Source organism: Ahaetulla prasina, chromosome 5 (genome assembly GCF_028640845.1).
Source record: "Ahaetulla prasina isolate Xishuangbanna chromosome 5, ASM2864084v1, whole genome shotgun sequence".
Taxonomy (NCBI): Eukaryota; Metazoa; Chordata; class Lepidosauria; order Squamata; family Colubridae; genus Ahaetulla; species Ahaetulla prasina.
Window position 1 is genome coordinate 26,801,570 of NC_080543.1, and position 17,186 is coordinate 26,818,755.

The 17,186-nt window shown below is 35.1% G+C and overlaps 1 protein-coding gene across 1 annotated transcript in view; it reads left to right on the top strand.

Annotated features, from left to right (window-relative positions):
• The window catches only part of LOC131199409 (nucleoporin p58/p45-like), a 30,510-nt gene extending 15,242 nt beyond the window's left edge, over positions 1-15,268 (top strand). The window contains exons 8-12 of the mRNA XM_058185166.1: positions 1,355-1,437; positions 3,723-3,924; positions 8,975-9,073; positions 11,670-11,765; positions 13,021-15,268. Of these exons, the coding sequence (XP_058041149.1) occupies positions 1,355-1,437; positions 3,723-3,924; positions 8,975-9,073; positions 11,670-11,765; positions 13,021-13,190 (650 nt within the window). The 3' untranslated portion in view covers positions 13,191-15,268. The remainder of the gene's footprint in view (positions 1-1,354; positions 1,438-3,722; positions 3,925-8,974; positions 9,074-11,669; positions 11,766-13,020) is intronic.
• The last annotated feature ends 1,918 nt before the right edge of the window (positions 15,269-17,186 follow it).

The window sequence follows — 17,186 nt, forward strand, 5'->3', positions numbered from 1 at the left end:
TGTAGTAATACATAAGCCTCTTTAAAAAAAAAAAGGAGGTGAGAAGTTCAGTGTAAAGGAGGATAATACCCATTTTCAGGTACAGTACATCCAGAGAAACAAGGGGAAAATAGTCATGAACCATTTTTCATGGCCCCAGAAAGTAGAACCAGATATATAAGATATGTTTTAGTCTACAGCAGGATTCCCCAATCCCTGGGTTGTGGCCCACTATATGGCTGCACAAGCAGCAGGCAAGCACGCACTCAGCTCCACACAAATGGAGCTATGTGTGCCTGTCACTCATACTGAACATCCTCCCACCTTCCCACTGGGCCATCAAGCCTGAAAGGTTGGGAACTGCTGATCGACATTTCATTTATAGAAGAAAAAATTTCTGGCAGAGAAATCTAACAGAGTAGCCAACTCATGGAGGTTATGGATTTACTTTCTCTGGAAATTTTTAAGAAGAGGCCACCTCATGAATGGTTTAAATGCCTTTTCTGCACATAGTAGAAAGCTCGGACTAAATTATCCTCGTGTGTTATGACCCAGGCCCAAGTAGGTAGTATTAGACGCAAATCAGTTTAAAAACAAACAGACTTTATTAGAACAACTGAGAATTAACTCATTCTCAGTGTAATCCAAACTAAATCAAAACAAATTCTTCAGTCTTATCACCAACCTTAGTCTAATTAGGCAAACTGCCAAAGGCTTTTCTTGGCAAAAGTTCAAAAGAGGAAGATGCCGACAAAAAATAAATGCAGCAAGACAAGGAGCAAGTCTATCAGCATTGTTTTCTGACAAAGTGCCCAAGAGCTGTTGCTGGTCTTTTAAGACTTATGGGAGGGACCAATCATCTGTTGGCCCTACTCCCGAGTCATCCTCTTTGCTTTAGCTGCTCTTTGCTTTAGCTGCTCTTTGCTTTAGCTGCTCTTTGCTTTAGCTGCTCTTTGCTTTAGCTGCTCTTTGCTTTAGCTGCTCTTTGCTTTAGCTGCTCTTTGCTTTAGCTGCTCTTTGCTTTAGCTGCTCTTTGCTTTAGCTGCTCTTTGCTTTAGCTGCTCTTTGCTTTAGCTGCTGTTGCCATCACTCCCAGATGACCCTGGCCCCATCTGTGCCTCCGATGTAGAGCCCTCATCCGGGCCTTCCCCAGCCTCCAGGAATGGCCCATGTTCTTCCTCAGCCTCATCATTGTTTGACTGCGCTACCAGCTCCGCAGGCTGCTGGTGGACTACAACATTGTGTTCTATTTTAGCATTGTAAATCTATGGTTATAAATGTCACGACGATTGATGAAAAGTATGTTAGTTCTGTTGATAGCAATAAGAATTATGATTTTACACTGCAACAAGGCTTTATTTTTCATATCTCACAGATTTATCCATGGCTATGCAGAAAATTTATCAAACATTTGTAGCTCTAGCTGCACAGCTTCAATCAATACATGAAAATGTCAAGGTAAAAATACACATTTTAATATCTTGGTTAATTACACTATGCAGGACCTTTATGAGACAGGGACTTAACAAAAAACAAAAGGAGGTGAGAAGTTCAGTGTAAAGGAGGATAATACCCATTTTCAGGTACAGTACATCCAGAGAAACAAGGGGAAAATAGTCATGAACCATTTTTCATGGCCCCAGAAAGTAGAACCAGATATATAAGATATGTTTTAGTCTACAGCAGGATTCCCCAATCCCTGGGTTGTGGCCCACTATATGGCTGCACAAGCAGCAGGCAAGCATGCACTCAGCTCCACACAAATGGAGCTATGTGTGCCTGTCACTCATACTGAACATCCTCCCACCTTCCCACTGGGCCATCAAGCCTGAAAGGTTGGGAACTGCTGATCGACATTTCATTTATAGAAGAAAAAATTTCTGGCAGAGAAATCTAACAGAGTAGCCAACTCATGGAGGTTATGGATTTACTTTCTCTGGAAATTTTTAAGAAGAGGCCACCTCATGAATGGTTTAAATGCCTTTTCTGCACATAGTAGAAAGCTCGGACTAAATTATCCTCGTGTGTTATGACCCAGGCCCAAGTAGGTAGTATTAGACGCAATCAGTTTAAAAACAAACAGACTTTATTAGAACAACTGAGAATTAACTCATTCTCAGTGTAATCCAAACTAAATCAAAACAAATTCTTCGTAACAATTCTTCAGTCTTATCACCAACCTTAGTCTAATTAGGCAAACTGCCAAAGGCTTTTCTTGGCAAAAGTTCAAAAGCAGAAGATGCCGACAAAAAATAAATGCAGCAAGACAAGGAGCAAGTCTATCAGCATTGTTTTCTGACAAAGTGCCCAAGAGCTGTTGCTGGTCTTTTAAGACTTATGGGAGGGACCAATCATCTGTTGGCCCTACTCCCGAGTCATCCTCTTTGCTTTAGCTGCTCTTTGCTTTAGCTGCTGTTGCCATCACTCCCAGATGACCCTGGCCCCATCTGTGCCTCCGATGTAGAGCCCTCATCCGGGCCTTCCCCAGCCTCCAGGAATGGCCCATGTTCTTCCTCAGCCTCATCATTGTTTGACTGCGCTACCAGCTCCGCAGGCTGCTGGTGGACTACAACATTGTGTTCTATTTTAGCATTGTAAATCTATGGTTATAAATGTCACGACGATTGATGAAAAGTATGTTAGTTCTGTTGATAGCAATAAGAATTATGATTTTACACTGCAACAAGGCTTTATTTTTCATATCTCACAGATTTATCCATGGCTATGCAGAAAATTTATCAAACATTTGTAGCTCTAGCTGCACAGCTTCAATCAATACATGAAAATGTCAAGGTAAAATATATTTCCAGTTGCATTCATATGTTGTATATCACATTCAGCTAATGAATATCTTGTATTCTTCAATGGCTCCCATTTTAGCTTTTTGACTTGTGTTTTTGATTTCTTTGGAAAAAGAAAATGAAAGTATGATCTTGGGTGCTAACTGATCCTGTAGTAATACATAAGCCTCTTTAAAAAAAAAAAAAGGAATAGGGAACTGATAATTTCTTGAGGTGCTTTTAAATGAAGGGTATAGGAAATGTAGTAACTTTCATGGTTCTCTGTATGTGTCTGGAAAAGACAGATTAATAAAGCTTCCATAAAGAATAGTGGTCAGAAGTTCTCTGCCTGCTTGCTAATGTGTAACAAGTTCTTGAAATCAATCTGATTCTAATTGATTTATTATGAAAAGTTGAGTAAAGTCATCCTTGAACCAGAGCAAATGTGTACAATTAGTCCTCATTATGATTATAAATAAGTAATATTGAGTTGCTATACATATAACATGAGAAAAGAAAATCTGAGCTTTTTTTAAAAGAACTTAAACATTGTACAAACTAAAGGTCGTGAATAACATTGTTTTAAATGAAAGCATCAAACTTAGGGGTTGCATTAGCAATAATAGCCCCCATAACAGGCTGCAAAATTTGGCAAATCTTGAGTAAAGGGAGTATACACACAAATGAATAATCAGTGGAAAAGAATCTGAAAATTTTACCCCAAGGGCATGTTCGTTTTTACATTTTACTTGTTGTGTCTCTAGTGTCCAAAAATGATTACATAGTTATAGGTCCTGCCTGTAAAAAGAGTGTAATTCAAAATTATTAGTAACATAAACATTATATTATGGTAACATATAATTTTAGTAAAATATAACACGCAATAGGGTGTGTGTTTTTTTCAGAATAGGAAAATTCTGTAAGGTGGATGCGGTGTAAAATAGTTTTCTTGTCTCTGTTCAGATGCTCAAAGACCAGTATCTTGGATACAGAAAAACCTTTTTAGGTGATGCTGTGGATGTGTTTGAGGCAAGGCGAGTAGAAGCAAAGAAATGGCAGACTGCCCCACGTGTTACAACTGGACCTACTCCTTTCAGCAACATACCAAATGCAGCGGCCATTGCCATGGCTGCAACACTTACACAGCAGCAACAGCCTGCTACAGGTCTGAGTGCATTCAAGTTATAGCTTTTAGTGTTACAACAATAATAAGCTGGTGTGATGTTTTATATAAGGTCTTCCTTTTGTTTTGGAAATCTAAAAATTGTGAATAACAGTACATTGAAATATTGGTAATAGAAAATGCAGGCTAGACTTAGCAATAATTACACATCCAGTATTTAATCTTGCAATTTTTTTGTAACAGTTTTATTTACTGTATTACTCAGCCCTTTCAAATGTGAGTCTGTCACCTCTGAATATGCACAGGATAACACCCTTCAAAAATTAGGATGCATTGTATGAACTTTTATAATTTGTCTTGACTATTCTTTACTGATAATTTGTTTTGAAGTCTGATTTAGAATGGTTTTTCTCATGGAAGATCACAGGGCTTTTTTATTATTTGTTTTTACATAGCACTTTGTTGTTGGAATAAGCCTCACAGAAGAACATAAAGGCCATTTTTATAGATCCAGCAGGAAGATGCTAAATTTTGAAATTATATATAGAAAAAAATATTTTTAAAATTACAACCACTGGGAAATACGCATGAATAGAATTTAAGGAGAGGTGCTGATTTCCTCTTTAAAATACACTCTATTGGGCATCCAATGTAGTCTGTGCTTGAAAAATAGTGACTGCTTAAGAGTTCTGGATTTACAGGTTACAACTCAAATTACTCAAGGACCTAGTTTATACTGGATTAGTCTCTTCCAGACATACCTAAGAACAGGCTTTGGTTTTTCTTCTGTACTTGACAAACAGTAGTATATATATGCATACTTTACTATGTAGACAGTTTTTAACTGAGGTACAGCTGTTAAATAATGGGATCTACAGGGTATTTCCAGCATTGATATTATAGGTGTTGACAGCTGGAGGAATCAAATGAAGCTTAGTGAGAGTGACATGGTTTATACATCCTTCTATTTTTACTGTAGCTACACATTTAATCTGTTATAGTTTAAACCTTCTGTTCTAAGTGTATTCATATATGTGATAATGTTATAGTGCTTTTACAGTTTTATGCAGAGGGGGAAAATACCTAGACTCTAAGTATCACAATTGTAATGTTCAGATTTCCTCCCTTTAGTTACTGGTAATGCTGCAGAAACTGCTGTTACAATCCTAAATACCTTTACCTAGGGAAAAAATAATCCATTGATTTCATAGTCCCACATACTTTGCTCCCAAAGTTTACTCCAGCGTATTCTCCAGTCTTCTGGAGAAGATTCAGAGGGGTTCTACGTATTGAGAAGTAATTTCTGTGAACCCAGGTGGCTGACTGAAATAATTTCATTAGAAAGAAAGGTTCATTGAGCGCATCTCATGAGTGAAGTAAGCATTGTCACTAGATTTTTCTGCTATGGAAAAAAATGTAATTCTTTAGCTGTGGTTGTGCAATATAAATGATGTTGGGTTTAATTTAAATTTCTCACACACTTCTCTAGTTCAGAATATAGAACCAGTTCTATGCGTAAATGCCTGCGCATGGCAAAGGCACTTAATTTTCATCAAATACTTTGTATTTAACTGAGTGCTGAAGGAAATTAATGTTTATGTTTCAGTTCCAAATTTATTAGATTATGAAAATAAGAACTTGCAGATTCTTGGCTTGCAGTACAATAATATTGTTTAATTGTGAATAACTGTGAATAAATGTGTCAACATTTGGAAGGGTGACAGTGAACTAAGCAAACCACTCAATCACTGGCCAGATAGACCAGTGATTGTTTTGCACTGCTATGCTGTGACCTTCAGCCCATATTTAAACTTCGTTATGCTCATCAAAGAACAGCAAACAAATTATAATATTTAGTAGGCTTTCATTTTTTGTTTAAATAATATATGGTAGGTTGGTGTTAGTGAGATTAGATGTATGTGAAAATGTTTGTGTTTATGGTGTTGAAGAGACTTCCTATAATAGATACATAAGTTTCTTTGAAAGGCCATTGAAAATAGTTGATTAATCACATCTGAAATATTAAAAGAGCTTGCATTTTTAAAGTCCTAAAGCATTTTTGTAATTACAAGCCAATGCATAGGAAATGGTTACATGTTTGTAGGAAATTGTGTTTGCTCTACTTTAAAGCATTATTTGTAATTAAACTGTGCCAGCTCCAGCTTTGGCTATTTAGAAATTAAATTAATAATAATTTATTCCTTTTTAAGATCTTACTCCTAACCTTAACCCTAACCATTCAGGCAAAGATGGATTAGTATAGATAGTTAGACATAATCATGTTTCTCCATCTTGGGCAATTAAAGAATTGGCTATTTTACCTCAGGGTTGGGGAAACTATCACCTTGCAAATGTTACTGAATTGCAACTTCTGGCAATCTTAGCCAGAGGACTTGGAAACTTTGAAGTTGTAGTTCAGCAAGTCTCAAGGTTGCTTCCCTCTGGTTCTGTAGTCTTAACACCTTTCAGCATTGAAATCTTTACTTTGTAATTCGATCTTGCTGAGAGAGCAGTTTAAAATACTTCTTGGAATGAATACCTATTCAGCATGAATACTAAATTGGACCGTCTGTTTCCACAAATGTTGGATAAAATTGAAGGTTTACTACAGTATTGAGATTAAATTAAGATAATTTGACTTTAACAAGAAATGTATTATTAGATTCTTGGCCAGATGTGTAGAATTTATGCTTTACACCTTTATTTTTTGATATCAAACAGTTTGTTCAATGACATTTGGCAAGCTTAGTACAGAATATTTACTCTGTCGGGGCTCTTAATCCGCGATCCCAAATATAAATTATTAAAGGAAGTCCCATTGAAAATAGTGATACTTACTACTGAAAAGCACAAATAAATTGCTGTAGTAGTAGTGAGCTTTATTTATTAAACTTAAATTGCTTTTTACGGTAATAAATATTAAATAGCTTGCAGCAAATAATTTATATTTTAAATGATTCATAACATGTTATCCAAAGGTGACAAAGTTTATTTTGGCATGGATAATCTGTAGTATTATTTAAATTATGTGTGGATAACTAACTTGAATGAAGTGGTTTGATTTTCTGATACAGAATTGTGCCAATTCAAAATTGCTATTTAGTTGAAAGGTTTTGTCAGCTGAATTATGAAATCTTATAAAGTTTAAATATAAAGTCTGTCTTGAACTACTTTAAAAATCTGGGGGGGAAAGTTGGGCTTGGAGGACTGTGGTAGTACTATTTTTCAAGGTCTTCCACCAATGGTGCCTCCTCCTGAGATGGAAAACTGATATATTTCCTGGAACACTGGACACTTTTTGTTTTTAGAACCTAACTAACTTCAGATTGAGAACTTTTTAAAGAGCTTCTGGTTACTAACATATTAATTTGTTTGTATTTAGTTTCATTTCTAAATGCAAAACGTCTTTTAAAACATTAGATTCAGAATTAACTAATTCCTTGAAATCAGTGGTTTTTCTCATTCTTATTTAAAATAAAAACCAAGTTCAACTGACCCAAAGTCTTCAAATAAAATGTATAATATATGTTTAAAATATAAATGAAACCTCAGCTTGCCAAAATAAGTCTTTAATTGCAAGTTCACAACACTACTTGCCCTTTAGTTTATGCTACCATGAATATTATAACCTCTTTTTTGCATTGGGTCATCTAGAATGAGACGTTCCTTGGCAAAAGATTTTTTAAAAGTGCCTTTTGCTTTAATATATGATTATTTCTTTAAGTAATGGTTGTGAGAACTTGAAGTTCAAATATTTATAACTTTACAAAATCAGAAAGGGACCATGCATACTGTCTGACCTGTACATCAAAGTCTGCAATTGTCATCAGTATTAATGTTATTTTAAATTAAAATCATGGTAGATGAATGTATTATAATGCAATAATGAGGTAGAATTTGGGGGGTGGGGTTGTATTTTAAATATAAAATAATAAATATTCAGGAAAAAATGAAATGTAAAAATTCTTGGAGTGTTTTAAGTAAAACACTTGCTGGCAAACACTATCATATTGATTAAACTTCCCACTCTGATGATTGCACCATTGGATTTGTAAGTAACAATAGGACATTCATTATTAGAAGGGAATCCAGCAAGTGCTGTTCTGCATTGTCTTAGAACAGTATTTTCTAGATTTTACTGTTGGCCTTCAGCATGATATAATAAACAGATATTAAAAGGCAGGCACAGTATTTGAACTTGACACACTCATCAAGTTTAATTAATGCACTAATTGCTGAACTTAAACAGTTTACTGTGAATACTGTCAAGTAGCTTGTATAAATTAGTAGAAAAAAACCTAGAACTTTTGTTTCACATTATTTATACCTGGGGCTAATAAGGAGATTTACCACTCCTACCCTGGACTGATGCTAGACATTTTAACAATGATATAAAGCCTATTTTGACAGTTTGCTTATGTAGGGAAACCACTGTCTCCAATCTTCTGAATCTGAAATTTTTTTGAATGTATTGGGCAAGGTACACAATTGTGCCTTTTCTGTAAATGTTTAAATAAACAGGCAAAAATTGTTGTAAATGTAGCAAAGTTCTAACAACTCAGTAACTATCATTTTTTTGTGTGAACCAGCTTGAATTGTCATGTTACTGTGTAATTGACTTGCTCAAAAATGAAAAATAAATTCAATAAAATAAAATTATTGTGTTGTGTTTTATCCACTTGTTTCGTTTGTTTTTTAAAAAAAACTGGATAAAATACTCAGCTGAGTATTTTAATACCAGACATTGGTAACATGATGATTTTATTTGTGTTAAGATAAGCCTTGATTTTAAAAGAAGCGCTGCTCACATATACTCCCATCAAGGAGCTGACAGTTTAATTTTAAAATGACATGCTGAGTTGTCCATAAAAACCATGGTCTCATGCCTTGACGTAACATAAACGTTTTACCAGTAGTTTCATTTTTGTATTGCATTCCAAATCTAAAATTTAGCCATTGAAGACACTAAGAAAGCTTGGGTGCTCTAAAAAGCATTTGTTAAGCTATGGTTTAGTTTTAATGAAGGGTTTGCATCGTGGGTCTCTGTTGTGAAACAGTAAGGCAAGCTTTGTTTTCATTTTTTTCATACCAGGGCCACAGCCGACTCTGGGAATTAGTTTTGGAACGCCATTCGGTTCAGGTATTGGCACTGGCTTGCAGTCAAGTGGCTTAGGCTCTTCAGGCCTTGGAGGTACCCTTCTTTCATATTTTTTTCCTAATGTTTCACTGAATTACTCCACAGCACTTCCTGAATTGAATTAGTAGCACACTTCACTGGTGTTAGTAATCTTTACATGTGTCAGTCCGCATTGCTGGACTCCTTATAAATGGATATGAAATATCCACAAGCCCCTGATTAATCTCAATGTGCAGCTCACATCAAAAAGCCCCAGTGCAGCTAAAAGCCTTTCTTGAGAGAGTGGGAAAATGGTAACCTTAGAGTCCCTTGGATTTTTTATATGATGCTTTATTTGCATTGTTATTTTTTGTTCATTATTATTCCTGATTTATTTCATTATGATCTCTGTTGGGAAAACGTTTTTGGTAATGAGGAGTCATCTTTTTTTTCCTGGAATTTATTTAGGTTTTTAAACTTTTTTTACTTAAATGGACATTTAACTAAATGTCCATTTAGGGAGGCAAAGATTATTTCCTAAAATGTTATGGAATTGCATGTTTGCATAAATCGTATTAAATACATTTATAGTTTGTTATGTACCTTAATTTTATGGAAAATGATGCATATAAAACTGCATTTTAATTTTTGATTTTAAAAAAATCCCAAAATATGTTAATATATTAATGTACCAGTTTTCTTTCTCTGGTGATATTTCAATGGGAAGGGTAACCATTAGTCCGTTGTTAATACACAGATCCAGAAATTCTAAATTAACTCCATTTCAAGAGATGTATTAATTTACGTAAGATTGTAGACAAGCCTGGAGATCTTTTTTCTTTTCGCAAACCCAAATAAATTAAAAATGATGCAAAATGCAGCCTCAGCAATGGTGTAATTATATTATTATGCAATCAATGATAAATAGAAGTATAGGCGTTAACTTGCAAATATGGACAAGGAAATGTTAAAAGATTAACTCCATTCAGACTTCACAAATAATCATCTTGTTATTTGTATTACGTTGCAGTCATATTTTCCCTTTCAGAGGGCTAGTTTCTTAAATCAAAAAGCAAATGGCTTAAAATTTCCATTCACTTTCCTATTTAGTTACAAGAAATTAAGCAGTTAAAACAAATTTTGCTTAGTATTTCAATTGTTCTGCAAGCTATCACATCAATGTAGAGCAGGGGTGTCAAATTCGCATAGTCATGGCATCATCACGTGACGTATTTGAACTTTTCCCCTGTGCTAAACCAAGTGTGGGCATGGCCAGTGCGTGACACTTTGAGCCCACAGGCTGGGAGTTTGACAGTCCTGATGTAGAGGGATGTAATGCATTACAAAATCTACCTAAAACCTTTTTTCAGATTCAGTATTTGGCATTATTTGGCAGTGAATAGCAGAAGGCTCTATCCATTTATTATCACAAATCTTTCCAATGCTGCTGGTGGAAAAGACAAGTCTATATATTTATTTTCAAGGGGCCATAAGTGGGCTAATGATGCAATGTCCTTAAGTGTATGACTGCTGAAATTACAGGAATTTTTAAAGAAATTAAGCTTTTGCTATATCTGAAGTAAATTTTTACTTCCTAATTTTATTTATTTAATTTAGTCATATAACCACCCACCTTTAATCAACTTTCAATTGTATACACATTTATAACATGGAAGAAATCTGGTTCTTACAATTTTCAATTATTACGTGAGTAGTTTGGGATTTAATTAGGAAGTACAATTAGTCTGTCTATAGTATCTAAGTTTAACCTGAAATTTATGAGGAAAAGATTCACAATAATAAAGCTAGTCACTAATGCTAATAATATTTCCTTTGATAAAACTGATAAAACTTTTCCAGAGCACCTGAAGAACACAGGTTTCAGCAGAACTTTTTATAGCAGGCTTAGGAAACACTTTAAAAACCTATAATATTTGAAGTTTGATCAGTGTTAGCAGAAATTCCACCATAAATTTTGCTTTGCTTGAAGTAAGAAAAATATTTCCTTTCTTCCATGTGCCTTCAAAGTGTACAAAGGGGATCTGATTAGCAAGTAGGACTAAATTTGGATCCACTGTCAAGTTTCTGAGATTATAAATTATTAGAAGGAGATTTCTGCCTCTGCCACATTCACTATTAAAGAAGATTTTCTGTGTAAAGGTGTTATTTCCAACATGCCACTTTTATTATACACTTTATACATACCTACCAAAGATATTGCATTTAGTGAAAATTCATTGCTGTAGTATGTTTTGTAGTGTTTAGGGTCATTAGTCATGAACAAAATTATCTATAGGTTCATGTCATTTTTTTAAAAAATTGCAAACCGATGGCTGCCAGCGGATGCCTCATGTGGAAACATTTAAGGTATTTCCTTATTCATAAAAAAGAATGAAAAGCTGTGAAGTCTAGAATTAAAATAACAATATAAGTAAGTAATACGAACTAAGATGCCTGCCTGACCACTGTCAGATTTGCAAAGCGTGTGCAATAAATCAGTGGGTTCTTAATATAGATACGTGCAGAGTACCAAATGGATGTTGATTTCAGTTTAGTTAGAGCCTCACTGATAAAATATTGTGTGATAAATTTAAGTCAACACATTATGGTTAAAAGCAATTCAACCTGTACACCTTAACTTGTGTTTCCTATCTGCTACTGTTTGTTCTAGGATTTGCAGGTAGCACTGGTTTTGGAAGCAGTGCTCCAGGTGCACCATCGTTTGGATTTGGAGCAGCAAATAAGCCTTCAGGAAGCCTTAGTGCAGGTTTGTTCTGTTCTGAATGTTTTATGGGGCAGTTAAGTTTTCTGTACAAAGTATTTCAATACAAAATAGTTTCAGTTACTGATATTTTCTATGTAGGAATTTACAATCATTCTTACAAATAAGGTCCTATGAAGAACGTTGACCCTAAAATATATCAGAAACATTCAGCTGCTCATCCAGATATCCCAATCTCAGAATGGAAAAGGGGATGCTTTGGTCTTAGAACATTATCCTTGTACTTTTCTGCTTTAAGGAAAAAAATAATCTTATTGGGCTTTCCTGCTGTACACCTAAATGGCAGTGCCTCTTTGTGCTTGACCAATTTCCCCCTGAATAAAAAGGCCTTTAAATATATTTAATATGTCTATAATGATACTTATTCTCTGCACACTTTGAAAATCATTAAAAAAAAACTGCTCCGGATCTCGCCTTTTTTTTTCCTTTTCAATAACATAGTCTTAATTTTTTTCAGGCTTCCATGTGGGCCACATGTAATGAATGTTCTCCAAATACTGGGTTTCATTTCTGTCTTTAATGTTAATCTGACTCTTAAAGCAATAGCACCTTTTCCAGATTTGCACAAAAAGTTAAAAAATAGTGGGTAGTTTTATTGATTGGAAGAGAGGTGCTCTGCTGGCTCAGTGTTTGAAGCATTTTTTCCAAATCACTGTCCAGACATCCTGCCCACATAAACTTACTAACTTTCCTGGTACATTTTGGGTGCGTTAGGATTGCAATTCCCAAAAATTTGGATTAGTCAGGCTCACTGGGAATTAAGGGAGTTGTGATTCCAGCCTATATAGAGGCCTTCAGGTAGCAAAGATTGACTGTGTATTTTGTCTTTTGATAAGGTTATATGCTTCTGAGAGTTACATTGCTTTTGAGCTAAAGGTCAAGGTTAATTTGAAACATCTCTTATTTTTAACTCTTAAAGTTAATTTAACATCTCTTTAAATTAAAAATTCAAATCCTATAAACCTATGTTCCAAAGTTCATGGTAAAATTGAATAGACCTAATACTAACTTCTTTCAGCCTCCTAATAATATTGTCCATATTATATAGATTACACTTCATTTAGCATTATTTTTAGTATTTGAGCTTCTCATGCTATGTAGCAAGGGTTAGAGTTAGGTTTAGGCAGCAAGGGATCCCCAGCATTTTCAAATTGCACTTCACGCTTAAAGAACTCAAAATCCTTTGTCCTTTATGTGATCACATCTGTTCACTTTGAAATGTTTTCCCCTCCTTTACAAGGCTTTGGCAATTCGAGCACATCTGGGTTTAACTTCAGCAATCCTGGCATCACAGCATCTGCTGGCCTGACATTTGGGGTGTCCAATCCAGCTTCTGCAAGCTTTGGTACAGGAGGACAACTTCTCCAGCTGAAGAAACCCCCAGCTGGAAACAAAAGGGGGAAAAGATAAATACGAAAAAAAAGGATGGGTGGGATAGGGTCAGGTGAAAAAAAAGGACAATGCTTTCATTTAGTTCATCCTGAAAATATATATTTTTTTAAACTGATATAGTAGGTGCTCTGTGTCCTTGGAGATTTATAACATTTTGCTACTTCTTCCCATTCTGGGCTAAAAACTGTAATTGTTACAAATGCTATCTATTTTTTGTGAATCAAAGCTTCTTTGTCTTCTATATATGTAATTATTAAGGAACCTTATAAAACCATCTATTTAATGTAATGTTAGTAACAAACTAGTTTTGTCAATATGATTTCCACCAAACATAGGTATGCATATTTGGTTTCTTTTTAAAGTGAAAGCATATTCTAAGATTCAGAATTTAAATCCATATCTTCTGTTTTGTGATATGGCCTTTTAAAAACATCAGGGTGGTTTTGTGTATATGTATGTAAATATATACAGTATAAATGAATACTCATGTATATGAATTATATATAATGCATTTCAAACCATGTGGGTTATTTCTAAGTGCGAGTTTGGGGTATTCTATCATGTCCTTAAATACTGTTAGTATATGCAAGAGCAGTTGTAATATCTACTGCATGTAGGATATTGTGACCTGTTTGGGTTCTCTCTCTCTTTCCCCCTCCCCTTTCCTTTCCTTTTTCCTTCCATTCAAAGCATTAACTGAATTTGGTGTTCACTGTAAGCATTCTATATGGATTTGTTTCTGAACTATCGTGATCTATCTTTAGAGAGAAAGACTTCCGAAGACTTTTTGAGAATTTTGGAATGGCCTCAGTTTGCATAAAAAGTTCATGTGAGAGATTGGTGGGTGCCCACAGTTTAACATGGTCAGGGAATTGTCGTATATAACTCTGTGACAATTTATCAGGAGAGTAAAGCTGCATAAAATTCCATGCAAATCTAATTTGCTGCAGCATTTCCCATGGACTTTGTTTTCTAATGTTCTACAGTACAGCAAGGCTGGCTGGGGTATTCTGGGAGTTGAAGTCCTCCAAGCTTAAAGTTGCCAAGGTTGGAGACCCCTGGCCTAGGCCATGGCCTTTGTAAACCAGATTTACTCAATTTATGCTGAGGGATTTTTCTACCATCATGAGGAAGACCAACTGACCTTAATCGCACCATTCCAAACAGATGCATAAAATCTCTAATCTGGAGTTGATGCTTGTCTATCTTAAGTAGATAGCAGGTTTCTTGCTAGCTTACAAATCATAGGATGAAAGATGTTTGCTAATTAATAATTTGTTTTCAGAGAATTTCAGCAGAACAATTCTTACTCTGAAGTTGAGTTTATAGTATTGTTGCATGTTGAGCTGTATTCCCAACTACGGGAGTGTTTATTAAAGAGAAGCAACAGGAATATTTATTGCCTTAAATGATGGGTTAGAACCCCAGTCCTTGAACTGTTGCTAGCGCTGACCCCATTTAGTTCCACAGGGTTTGTGCTAGGGCCTTTTTTTTTAAAGGGTCAGATTGTAAATCTCTACAGCACGTGTGTACAGAATTTTGGTGAAGTCTAACCTTTTTACACAGAGAATATTTTGTATATAACTCAAATAAATGTTCGCAATTTGACTGAGGCACCTTTCAAAAACAAACAGGTGTATATATATATCCTGGTTATGAAGTTGGCTGCTTTCAGTTCAGTACTATTTTTGTAAATTCCGAATGTTTTATGTCATACAAGAGCGAGTTGTCTGGCCAAATGTGAGTTTTGAATGTGATAGATTCAAAGCCTATTTAGCACAAGGCTTTTCATATTGGTTGTGAATAGCACCAAAGTTTGAAGGTTTCTATTTTCTTTTTTCATTGTGGAAGGAGGAGATTTTTAATTTTTGTTGAATTAAGGAGGGTTAAGTGAATTTTGTTTTAAATTTGTATTGTGTTACGCTTCAGTTAAATATATATATTCTGATATATATATGTTATGGCTTTTTACACAATTACAATGTTAAATCACTGAGTTCTTTACTGTATATAATTTGTGAAGCTATTTTTTAACAGTGCTGCTGTCTTTGTCTGTGTGTGCAACTTTTTGTTTCTCAAATAATAAAATTGTTTGAAGGAAGTATGTTATTGACATTTGTCTTAATAACTTGTTTTCTCTAAGGCATAATATCACATTCCATGGTTTCTTTGGACACTAACATTTTGGCCTCGTTCACACACACACACACACATACATAGAGGGGGTAATGAGTGTGTATGTATGGATTAACTGATGAATATTTTAAAATAATTGACATACTATTAGTTTTAATAATATGCCAACCCAATCTATTTAAAAAGTGACATTTTGTTCTATGAATGGGATGTGTCACTTAAATCAATATATCTTTCAGAACTCTTGTTTTTATTGAAATTCATTTTGTCTTTCATGTAGACGACACATTTATAGACAACTAAGACATGATAATAAAAATAATGAATTTTCTCCTTTCCTATATAATCAGATTCAGTAGGTTGAAGTGATGTAACTTTTAATTTGTAGCTGGATTGTAAGTGAAGTATTGGTGTTCTGTTTCAATGGAGTTCATCCAGAAAATGCATTGCTTCTTCAGCTCCTACTTCAGTGGAATTTGCACAGAACAATTTCTCATTACTGAATGCCCCAGGTTAGTCATTTTCTGTGAAACAGATGCTCTGGATTTTTCATGCTTTGCATGAAGTGTTTCAAAGATTCCGAAGATTTCTTGATTGTGTAAATTATTTTGAAATCCCATGTAGCTTTCCCAAGATTGTTGAGTGAGATAAAAGAAAAATTGTTTGCTAGTAGATAGTTTATATATAGCAATGAAATTCATATTTTCAGGGAGGACACTATATATGTGGATGCTTGTGTGTCTGATTAAGAACTCCAAATTGTGTTGGCAACTCCAGCTAAAAACTTGAAATATCAAGTGTCAGGAAATCATCTAAACCAGAACTTGAAAAATCCCTGTAGATAAAGGAAAAAAGTATTAGTGTATACAATTATACAGCTCTCACTGTTTGTGACCGGTCTGTCAGAGAGCCTTTAATCCAATCACAGGTGAAGGGAGGGAAATTCAAGTCAGTCAACTTTTCAATGAGAATGTCTGACAAAATGGTGTTTAAGGCCGAGCTGTAGTCTATGAAGAGCATTCTGACATAGTTCCCAGGTTTCTCTAGGTGTCCCAATACAGTACATAGGGCAGTGGCAATGGCATCGCCTGTCGACCTATTTCCTCTATAGGCAAACTGATGTTGATCAAAATTTGATGAAAGGTAAGTGTAGAGTTAGACCTATTCTTTCAACAACAATCCTATGACATAAGTTGGGACTAAGAGACAGTCCTCCATGAGCTTCTATGTCCAAATCTGGCCATGAAGCTATGTCTCCTTTAGTCTACTACAGGTAATCCTCAAACATAATTGAGCCCAAAATTTCTGTTGCTAAGCGAAACATTTGTTAAGTGAATTTTGCTGCATTTTATGACTTCTTGCCACAGCGGTTAAGTGAATCACTGCAGTTATCAAGTTAGCAACATGGTTATTAAGTGAATCTGTTTTGTCCATTGACCCCGGGACATTCCAACCATCATAAATAAGTGGCCAAGTATATGAATTTTGATCATGTGACCAGGGGATGCTGCAACGCTCATAAGTGTGAAAAACAGTCATAAGTCACTTTTTTCAGTGCCATTGTAACTTCGAACGATCACTAAATGAACTGCTGTTAAGTCGAGGACTAACTACTAAATTCAAACCTTTGGCCATTTTCTTCTGTGATGTTACAGGCTTTTACTTAGTTTCCCCATGTTGTTCAAGCCATCCATGAATCTGCTTCGAAAGATCAGTCATCAACATATAGATGATACCCAGTAATATGTATCGAGGCCAGACTGAGCAGAAAATGCTATGGATGCTTTTAACCCAGTGTAGCAGTGGCAGAAATGAGAGAATGAATGGGGGACAAAACAAGCTCAAACTGAATCCAAACAAGATGGAGTTTGTCCAAAA